At 27.3% G+C, this 11,828-nt stretch overlaps 2 protein-coding genes across 2 annotated transcripts in view; one reads left to right on the plus strand and one right to left on the minus strand.

Annotated features, from left to right (window-relative positions):
* Nucleotides 1–505: 505 nt before the first annotated feature.
* On the minus strand, nucleotides 506–1,299 carry LOC103307732 (protein ALP1-like). The gene is made up of 2 exons (XM_008179987.1): nucleotides 1,221–1,299; nucleotides 506–1,101 (listed from the first exon to the last, which is right to left on the minus strand). The coding sequence occupies exons 1-2, from the start codon at nucleotides 1,297–1,299 to the stop codon at nucleotides 506–508; spliced, it is 675 nt and encodes a 224-aa protein (XP_008178209.1).
* A 10,277-nt stretch (nucleotides 1,300–11,576) lies between these two features.
* LOC103307738 overlaps nucleotides 11,577–11,828 on the plus strand; it is a 2,503-nt gene continuing 2,251 nt past the window's right edge. Inside the window, exon 1 of the mRNA XM_008179998.1 lies at nucleotides 11,577–11,633. Coding sequence (XP_008178220.1) covers nucleotides 11,577–11,633 — 57 coding nt within the window. The remainder of the gene's footprint in view (nucleotides 11,634–11,828) is intronic.

Below are 11,828 nucleotides of genomic sequence, written 5' to 3' on the forward strand. Positions count from 1 at the left end.
GACATGCATGGAGGGCAGATGGACATAATTAAAAAAGTACTTATCAATAAAATAGATAAAACGAGACCCCTAGGACGACCCAAAACCCGATGGATTGACGTAGTTGCCAAAGATATAGAAATGATAGATCAGGACGCAACTTTTGAAACAGCATATCAGAAAGAGAGGTGGAGAGAGATTTTGATGGCAGCGATGGTCCTGAATGGACCGCTAAGCTGAAAAAGAAGAAGAAGAAGAAGAAGAATAAATACTGACTCAAATATAATTATAAGTATATTTAGGTATCCAATTTATTTTAAGTTACCTACATCAGATATAATATATGTATATAATAATAAGTAAAAAATAAACCACAAACATGATATGGAGTAATTACTATTTCACATTAAACACTTTTATTTAAATTTAATTAAAGGTGCTATGACTATATTTTGTATTATAATTTAAAAATAAAATGGTATTTAATAACAAATGATTACACAAAATACTATTTTACTTATTTTAATTATTTCTTGATACTTTCGTATTGCCAAGGAACTCCTCCTGCGCCCATGAAATAGTCAATGAAATCATCTCGTATATTCGTAGCTGCTTTTCCCGATGTATTATCTGGCGATCTGTCTTCATCTAAAAGTCCTTCGTAAAATAATGTGTCTTCAAATTCCAACGTATTTCCATCCCGAATACGAACGAAATTGTGTAAAATTACACATGCTTTAATAATGTCGTATGCGAATTCTTCAGACACGTTTAACGGTCTATGGAAGATTCTCCACTTATTTGAGAGAATCCCAAAAGTAAATTCGATAAAACGTCGTGCCCTTGACAGTCTATAATTAAATACTTTTTTTTTCGTAGATAAATGTCTTCCTCCGTAAGGTCTCATAACATTTTGAGATAAACCAAAAGCTTCGTCTCCTACAATAACAAACGGAAATTTTGATCCATTGCTCTGTGGTAGTAGAGTATTTTCTAGAATATTGAGTTCTTTTTTGAAAAGTTTCCGATAAAATGTAGAATTTTTGAAGATCGACGAGTCACTGTTTTTACCGTAATCTCCTATATCCACTGCTATGAAGCAATAATTTGCATCACACACAGCTAACAAAACGGTTCAAAAAAATGTTTGTAGTTATAGACAAGGATCCGCTATGTGCTGGCTTTACAATGCGAATATGCTTCTTGTCGATTACCCCGATACAGTTAGGGAAATTTGTCACGTTCAATTTTCAACCAATCTTCTTGTTTTGGTACTGGCATATAAGTTATCCTTAAGTTTGTCCATATAGCTTTACACATTTCTTGAATAATAGAACTCAAAGTTGAAACACAAATTCTAAAACTGTAATGCAATTCTGTTAAAGTGCATCCCGTAGCAAGGTACCTAAAAAAACATATCAATCCATCCTTATCTTGATATATTAATATATTATTATATATTATTTGAATATTATATTTTATTACAGTTCAAAATCTACAACGAAAATGGAAAAGCCATAGAAATTCATATGCCCGTGAACAGTCTAAAAGAAATACAATGAAATCTGGATCAGGCAGTAAATCGTGGAAAACGTATGTTTATTACAATCAGTTGTCTTTTCTTTCAACGTGTGTTGGAAATAAACAAACTATATCAAATTTCAATGACAATGATGCTGAACAGTATGCTGATGCTGAACCCAACACAGATAATGAAGATAGTGATAACATGAATGATTCTGGTGAAGAACACGCATATGAAGATACAATCACACAATCAAGGCAGTCCAAAAAGACAAAAACACAAAATAAGGATTCAGAAAGTCAATTGCTTTTATCTATACAAAAAAGCTTAGAAAATCGAAATGAAATGACAAAATTCAATGGATGATCCTGACCGACTTTTTCTGTTATCTCTTATCAATGATCTTAAACAAGTACCAGAGGAAAATAAAATGGAAGTGAAACTTAGCATAATGCAAACGATTTCTAATGCAAAAAAATCTCGACAACAGAATACCCATTTTTCAGATGGTTCTTATTTTGATACTCAATGTCAACTAAATTCGACACTACATCAATATCCTACTTTATACCAAAGACCACAGGCTTATCCAAACTTTCAAAGTTTGTATCCCAACGTTCATCCATTACAAAACAATCAACATCAACGTTTTCGTACTCCAACACCATCATCATCTCAAAATATTTTATCTAATACGGAAGTAGATGTATCTCAATCAAGCTCTTCAAGTTTGGCAAGCTATGTTAGCCAATTCAACGACACAATTTAAAAAGTAAAACAATTCATGTTTATCAGTGTTTATTAATTATATAATGTTATACGGAGAGGATAAAAATTTATTTTTAACATTTAAATATTGTATTAAATATAGTTGTTAGAAACTACCTACCTACTTAACTAAAAATATTGTTTCTAATAACTTATTATATAGAAAGAAATGTTTTTTAATATTAATAATTTTGGTATCATTCGGAAATATACAACTTGATTACAGTATTTTTAAATGGGTAAATCTGTAGTGTGTTTAAATTAAACAAGTAAATAAAACAAATTATATAATTATTAACGGTTATACAGACAACATTTAGCAACAAAACGCTTTTGTATTATAAAAAAATTATAGAACATTTCTACATATTAATTATAAAGATATATTAAAAATATTACTGATAAGTGATAAGACATACCTTAACGTAACTGCAAGTCGTTCTTCGGTTGAAATAGATCTTCTCATATCTGTGTCTTCTTTTTTCGTGTCATTTTATATTAAATTAAGTAGTTCAAAAAACGATTGACTCGACATGCGAAAATAATTAAAAAATTTAGATTCGTATTTAAGAAGATCGTGAAATAGGGTATGAAAATTACCCTTTTCTAATCTATCCCCAACAATAGGATGCACCCAATGGAGCCTTTTACGTTTTTTATTTTTATTATGTTTTCTTTTAATAAATAGAGCTAGTAGTAGAGCTTCTTCTACTTCCATGGTTGAGTGAAAAATAAATAATAATTATAAAATAATTGTATTTAATCAGATACTCGTGTACGGCAAGTGTCTTGTGTGAAAGACACATGAAACACTTTTTGTGTCTTGTAGCGCGATTCTGGTGGCCGGCCACAAAGTGTCTCGTCTGAAAGAGCTCTAATAGTCGCAACTTGCGATTATAATTTGCACACGCACGGACTGGAGAAGATAACAACTCCCCACACAACATAAATATATTAAATGAACATTAATTTTTCATTTATAAATATTGAATAAATATGGAAAATTGATTTTTTGAACCCATTTCTGTCTAATATCTATTCGATGTTGATTAATAAACTTGATTCTAAATTTTAATTCCAATATTTAATTGTAATGTATTGGTATAGATAATATGTGTGATAAATGATAGTTTAGTTATCACACATTCTAGCCACAGTGATAACAACCATGCTCTCAGCAAGAAAGCTATCACTCTCAGTGGTCAGTCATAAAATAAAGATTATTAGGTTAAGTATAAAATATATATTACTTTTCTGTTACTTAAGTAATGTAAATTGATGTTTATTTAATATATCTCATGGCGCAGTCGGTATTGTGAATAATAGACTTAATTATTAACCATGGCCAACAATTGCAATGTACCAAATCAACTCAAACTTGAAGGTAATCTGAGTGAAAATTGGAAACGATTTAAACAATCATTTGAAATTTATTTATTAGCAAGTGGTTTGAATAAAAGTGATTATGACAGAAAAATAGCAATTTTGCTGAATCTAATTGGTGAAGACGCACTGGAGGTTTATAATACATTTGAAAAGACAAGTAAACCAAGAACATATGATGATGAAATAAAATTATTTGAAACATACTGCAATCCAAAGAAAAATATTTTACATGCACGATTTCTTTTTTATAATAGAAAACAAAGAAAGGGTGAATCATTTGATAATTTCTTAACAGAAATAAGAAATTTGGCTCAAAACTGTGAGTTTACAAATAAAGAAGAACTTATACGTGATAAAATGGTACTTGGAACTAATGATATGGAGACACAAGAGAGACTTATAAAAATGGGTGAAATAAGTTTGAAAGATGCTATAGAACATTTGAGGCTAGCAGAAATCAGAAAAATACAAACTAAAGAAATACAATCAGAAACAGAAATTAGTGTTGATGCAATACACTCAAAACAACATAAAAAAGGTCAATATCAACAAAGAAGAACATATGAGAAGAACAAAAGATGGGGAAAAGAAGATCATCAAGACAAGAAAAATTATGATAATCAATACAAACAGATGCCAATGGATTCAAGGATAAACTGTATGAAATGCGGAAAAAGTCATACAGACGCAGATAGCTGTCCAGCAAGAGGAAGAAAATGTCTTAGGTGTGGTAAGGATAACCATTTTGCTCAGGTATGTAAAACAAATTTAAATAAAAACAATGTGAGGGAACTTAAAATTAATACAGGTAAAGACATGGCATCTAGTGAAAGTGAAAATGAATATTTTTGTGATTCAATAACCAAAACAAATAGACAAATTAATCATATAACTTGGGTAGAAAACGCTCTAATTGAAGATAAGGTACTAATAAAATTTAAACTAGACTCAGGGTCTGATGTAAATATAATTTCATTAAAAACGTATAACAAAATTTTAAGATCAGTAGATAACATAAAACCACAAAATAAAAACATAAATGTAGAAGCATATGGCGGTACAAATATTGAGGTAATAGGGATAATCAAATTGAAAATAAAGGTAGTAAATAACAAAAACACCATGTCTCATGAAAACATTATTGTTGCAAAAAATGATGCAGTATCCATCTTAGGCTTAGAAACCTGTCTCAAATTAAAATTAATAAACAGAACAGCAGTAAATGAACTAAAAAAAACAAACATAAAGAAAATTGGAGTAATGCATAAATATAGAGATGTGTTTAGAGGGATAGGCTGTTTTAAGAACCCATATTCAATTAAATTAAAAGAAAATCATACGCCCATATAAAAACCACCGCACAGAGTTCCAATCAAAGTGAAAGAAAAGTTAAAAGAAGAACTAAGTCGTTTAACTGAACTGGGAATTATATCTAAAATTAACGAACCCACAAGCTGGGTAAATAAAATTGTAATTGTTGAAAAACCAAACGGATTAATAAGAATATGTCTGAATCCAAAGGATTTAAATATGGCTATAAAAAAAGAATACTTTTCATTACCAACATTAAATGATTTATCAGCGGAGTTAGGAAAATCGAGAATATTCAGTTGCTTAGATTTAAAAGATGAATTTTTTCATGTACCGTTGGATAAGAAAAGCTCAGAATATTGTACATTTTCTACAATTTACGGGTGCTACTCGTTTAATAGACTACCATTTGGTATATCAGTAGCCGCAGAAGTATTCTAGAAGTATAATACAGAATTGTTTAAAGATATAAAAGGTGTTTTCATATATGTTGATGACATATTAATACATGCGGAAACAGAAGAAGAACATAATAAAATATTAATTGAAGTACTTGAAAGAGCTAGGGCAAATAATATAAAGTTCAACAAAAATAAATTTCAATATATGCTCAATGAAATAAAATATTTAGGACACAGATTAAGTGAAGGTAAAATACATCCCGACAACAGTAGAATTTCGGCAATAGAAAATTATGATCAACCAAAGAACAAAAAAGATTTACAAAGATTTTTAGGATTAGTAAATTATATTCGTAATTTTATGCCAAATGTAGCTGAAATCACATCTCCTTTAAGACATTTAATAAAGAAAAACGCAGAGTTCATATGGAATGATACTCATACAGAATGTATAAATAAATTAAAAAATATTTTAACAAGTCAACCAGTGTTACAACATTTCAATCCAAACCTCGAGAGTACGATACAAACAGATAGTAGTATGAATGGTATAGGGTGTGTGTTATTACAAAATGGGAAACCAATATGCTATGCCTCAAAAAGTCTATCACCAGTGGAATGTAATTATGGGCAAATTGATAAGGAATTCTTAGCAATTTTGTTTGCTTGCAATAAATTTTATCAGTTCATTTATGGACAAAAAACCACTGTACAAACAGACCATTTGCCACTTATTTCACTAATGAAAAAATATATTAATCAAATTTCATCAAAAAGATTGCAACGAATCAAACTAAAATTAAGCATATATGACATTGAAGTAGTGCATGTCGCAGGAAAAGAAATGTACATAGCAGATGCAATAAGTAGGGCATGTTCAAAGTCTGAACATTGTGAAACAATACCAGATGTAAATCAAGTAGTACATGCAGTGAACATGAGTGTAACAATGAAAAGAAAAATGCAAGAGGATACTAATAAAGATAATGTATTACTAGAGTTGAAAAATATGTATAAAAATGGATGGTCGAATTCCAAAACAAAGGTACCGGAGATTATAAAATTTTATTTCAACCAAAGAAACAATATTTATGTAGAAGAAGAATTAGTGTTTTTAGAAAACCGTATTATAGTTCCAAAGACAATTAGATCAATAATTTTGAGTAAACTACACGATTCACACCTTGGAATAGTTAAAACAAAAGGTCGAGCAAGAATGTTATTTTACTGGCCAAACATAAACGATGAAATAGAAAATGTAATAGCTAAGTCTAGAGTGTGTGAAAAATTCAGTAAAAAAAATTGTAAACAACCAATGATAATAAAAAAACAACCTGACCTTCCATTTCAAAAAATTGGATGCGATATTTTAGAATACAAAAACAACTCATATATGATACTAGGGGACTATTATTCAAAATGGATTGAATTAGTAAGACTAAAGTCAAAAAATTCTGAAAACATAATAAGAGTGTTAAAAAATATTTTTTCAATACATGGAATACCTAAGGAAATGAGAGCAGACAATATGCCATTTGATTCTAAAAAAATAAAACAATTTAGTAAAGAGTGGGATTTTATAATAACAACGTCAAGTCCATATTACCCAAAAAGCAATGGATTTGCAGAAAAATGTGTAGGAGTAGCCAAACAAATTTTAAGAAAAAGTGATGAATCAAAAAATGAATTACAATTAATGCTAATGGAATACAGAAATACACCAATTTCAGGAACAAACATAGCACCTGCTCAATTACTACTAAGTAGATTATGTAAGACAAAACTTCCAATAAAAGATGAATTATTAAAACCCAAAGTAATAAATAATTTTAATGAAATATTGAAAGAAAAGAATGAAACAAAAAAATACTACTATGATAAAAATGCAAAAGATAGAGAATTAGATATAAATAATAATAAAAACATAGTTTTTAAGGAAAATAATATATGGAAACCAGCTGAATTTATACAACGTCACAAGGCACCAAGGTCAATCATTTTAAGAGACCAAAATAATAGAATCAAGAGAAGAAATGAAGTCGATATAAAGATCTCAAGACCTGCACATAATTTTAAAAATAAATATTGGTCAAATAAAAAAATGAATCTAAATGAAGAAAATGAAAATGATAAAATAGAGACAGAGAATACAGTGGGTGAGGATAGTAAATTTAAAACAGTAAGTGAAGAGGAAAATGTAAAATATAATGTGAACAGATTTGGGAGGAAAGTTCAAAAAGTAAATTATAAAATATAAAATAGTCTGTAATGTTGATACATTGTTTTTATTTATATTTGTTAGTTAAATTGTGCTCATACAAATCTTGTTAAATAGTTATATAATATAATTTTGTTCTCTTATTGAAATTTGTAATCCTAAAAATTAAAAGTTGGTTTATTACTATTATTATTATTAAAAAAAAAAAAATAAAAAAAAAAATAATGTTCAGAGAGATGTAAAGTATTGGTATAGATAATATGTGTGATAAATGATAGTTCAGTTATCACACATTCTAGCCACAGTGATAACAACCATGCTCTCAGCAAGAAAGCTATCACTCTCAGTGGTCAGTCATAAAATAAAGATTATTAGGTTAAGTATAAAATATATATTACTTTTCTGTTAATTAAATAAACAACTATGTAATGTAAATTGATGTTTATTTAATATATCTCAAAATATATACCAAAATTCAATATTTTTTTTTTACATTATATTATATTGTAGTTTTAAAGTTATACCTGACATTATTAATTGGCTGTGTTAAAAATAAAATAGAATTTGTTTATAGTTCTTATGAAATAATTGAAATATATTATCAATTTAAAATAATTAGGATTAGGTGACTTCTAAAATAAAAATAATATATAGGTAATAAAATCAACAAACATAATACATTTTAAACAATACAATTTAGACAACTTTATTTTTTAGAATCTATTATTATTATTGATTTATAACAAAATAAAGAATTGGTTAAATACTGGTTTAATTCTTTATATTTAATTATATAATAAATATAAAATTATTATATAATAAATTATATATTAAAATATTAACAATTAAATATATATAATAAACTTATTTGTGTGATTAATAAAGAATTTATATAATATAATATTTAGCATTATTTATATAGTAACAAATTAGAAAAATAGTGAAAAAAAAACCTAAATAGTAATTACTATTTGACAAAATTTTTTTAGTAAAATGCATAGTTTATTATAAATTATAATAGTCAGTTTTACAATTTTACACTGTAGCTGCAGTAGTTATTCCGAGTTTTTCGTTTTTTTTTTATGTTAAATGGTGCCTGAGCTAAATGGTACTTAATTCTTCCTTCTAATTCATTTTGGGAAACATTCATAAATTTTGATTGACATTTTACTGCTTCTGTAAAATAATATATAAACTGCTATAATAGACTTATTTAAATGTGAAAATATAACATTCAATTAATATAATCTTACCAAAAATAACGAGACAAATAATCAGGTCGCAAAATTTTCTTTTTCCTTTTTTACGATTATACGAAAATAGAGAGAGTAAATTGTCAGTAAATAATTTCGTCAGTATTCTTTTCATAGTACAATTGATGTTGTTACCTCCTAAATATGATAAATATTGAACCTAAAATGAATGAAATAAATGCTGTAATAATAAATATTGTACAATAGTTTAATTGAGTACTACAGAAAATTAATAATTGTTTTTACAATTTAAACCATATATAATGTATCTAAAATGGGATGGAATATCAATAATAAGTTTTAGGTTCTAGCAGTATTAAGTTAAACCATTTGTTATCTTAAATAATAATTTATAATTTTACAGTATTACTTACATTAGATACATGTGGGATTATTATTTTTATGGTTGTTGTTATTATTATTATTAATAATAGTACTTTTTTTATATCACATGAAAAATGATATAAAAATGATAGACATTCCTAGTGTGTCCGATGAACCGTGATTTTGTGTGTTGACTGTCGAGTAGTTTAAGTTGTTAAAGTAATAAAAAATTCATAGTATTGATATATTATATTTGTTAATGTTTGTTAATCGCCTGCAGCCCATTAAAAGTTATACAATACTGTATTAACTCTAACTGGTATATAGTATACATACCAAACATTTTTTTGAAATTGGAGTTTGTATTAATTTTGTCTTCTATATTATTCAAATCATCTATGTCATCTAATGGAAAATTGCACTCTTGTAATTCATCAACATTATTATCATCTACTTGTTTTTTATTATTTCCATAATTAGATTCAAAAGCTTCCAGTTTATTTAATATTTTATTTTGCTTCATTTCAATATGTTTCATATCAGTTTGTAAGTATACAATATTTCTTAAAATAGCTTTAAGCATCTTTGGTGAACCTATAATAATAAAAAAAAAAAATATAGTATTATTAATTAATATGCATTGTGATACAAACTAAAATAATTTTTATATGACATTCAAGAATATACCTAGTAGTTTATCATAATATAGAAATCTATTCACTTTTAAAATATTATTTAATTTTTTATATATATGGAAAATACTTGTAGACAATGTTGATCAAAAGTAAATTATATCAACAATAATTAAATGTGATTTATAAATTAATAGGTAAAAGTTTTCTAAACAAAATATTTAATTTAAATAAATAGTAAATAAATTGATTAATCATATTTTAATTTATCCTACAGTTCATTAAATATGCTTCTACTTTATAAATTATAACGCATGTGCAAACAATAATGCTTTTCATTTCACCAAATTTTTAGACAATAATATATATTATAGGTGTATAATGCTTATAAGAAATATATACATACCATTATCTTGACTTATATCAGTAACTGAAATACGGTCAACTTTCGATGAAATAGGAGTATTCATTTATGTCAAATAACCATCATCCACAGGCATATTTTCTTCTCCAACTGATAATAATTTATCAAAAAAATCCAATTGTTTTATTATCAAGTATAATAATTTACATTATTGTTAAATTATGGGTAATTATCATATATATTTATTATTAGCTTTATTGCAGGTTGGTATCTTACCTGGTTTTTTAATAGATGTTGGCTTAGAACTTTTATCATAAGATAGTTTTCTTCTTACGTCTATAAAATTAAATATAATGATAATGTTATAAGTACCTATGGATATAATTTGTCCGTTTAATGAAATATCATCACCATATATGATATATCCATTTATTATTATATTAGCAAAAATATTATAATAGATAAATTTTGAATTATAAAATATATTGGTAATGGCATTCAATTTTATAATGAAAATATTGTTCATAGAAAACTGATTTTTAAGATCACCGACATGAATAATACATAACTTTTATAACTATATATTAAAATAGTACATAATATAATTAAGCCGGATTTACACGATGATAGTAAAACGCGATAGTCGCTATCGTGATAATGCCTGATAGTTACTTTCATGAAAGTGAAGTATCCATACGCTTCATAAGTTATAGTTTACTATCAAATATATACTATCATACATGATAGTTGATTATGTATTTGTAATATTAATTGTATATTATAAAAATGTGTTTTTTATTTAAATCATAGTTTTTAAATGCAATTTATAGCTTTACATGAATTGTATCAAAAATCAAAATGTCAGACGAAGTGATATACAGAATTATTCGCGTGATTGAGGAGCTAATTACAATTAAAAGAACAAGTGAAAAAAAAAATAGAATATGGGTAAAGAATTGGATTCTTAGAAGACGAAGTTTAGGGGCCTCAAATTGTCTCTTAAGAGAACTGTCCATGGAAGACACTAAAAGCTACAATAATTTTCTTAGAATGGACGAAGATATGTTCGATTTTTTACTCAACAAGGTATATTATGATTATGTAAATATTACTACAAGTATATTTTGTATAGGCAAGAGACATACTAAAATGTCGGAAATTATCATTAAATAATTCACAAAAATATTGCAAGTTTAAAATTTTAGTTAAGTCACTTAATAATCACAATTCACAAATATATTTATATATTGATGCTTATTTAACAGGTATCTTGTAAAATTCAAAAACGCAATACTGTTATGCGAGAAGCATTACCAGCTAAAATCAAATTAGAAGTTGCGTTAAGGTATCTAGCAACTGGTGATTCATTACAATCTATGGAATACCTGTATTGAGTGTCGAAATCAGCTATAAGTATGTTTCTACCAGAAGTATTTGACGCAATATATGAAGGATTGAAAGAATATATCAAGGTATTATTGGAAGTATAAATTAACGAACCCGGACATTTCGCCGCGACCGATTCGCCGCGACCGTTTCGACGCGACCGTTTCGCCGCGGACTTTTTCGCCGCCAGACATTTCTCCGCGGACCGTTTCGGCGCAACCGATTCGCCGCTGGACTTTTCACCGCGACCGATTCGCCGCCAGACATTTCGCCGCCACCTT

The sequence above is a fragment of the Acyrthosiphon pisum genome, unplaced genomic scaffold, assembly GCF_005508785.2.
Source record: "Acyrthosiphon pisum isolate AL4f unplaced genomic scaffold, pea_aphid_22Mar2018_4r6ur Scaffold_6282;HRSCAF=6846, whole genome shotgun sequence".
In the NCBI taxonomy this organism is placed as follows: domain Eukaryota; kingdom Metazoa; phylum Arthropoda; class Insecta; order Hemiptera; family Aphididae; genus Acyrthosiphon; species Acyrthosiphon pisum.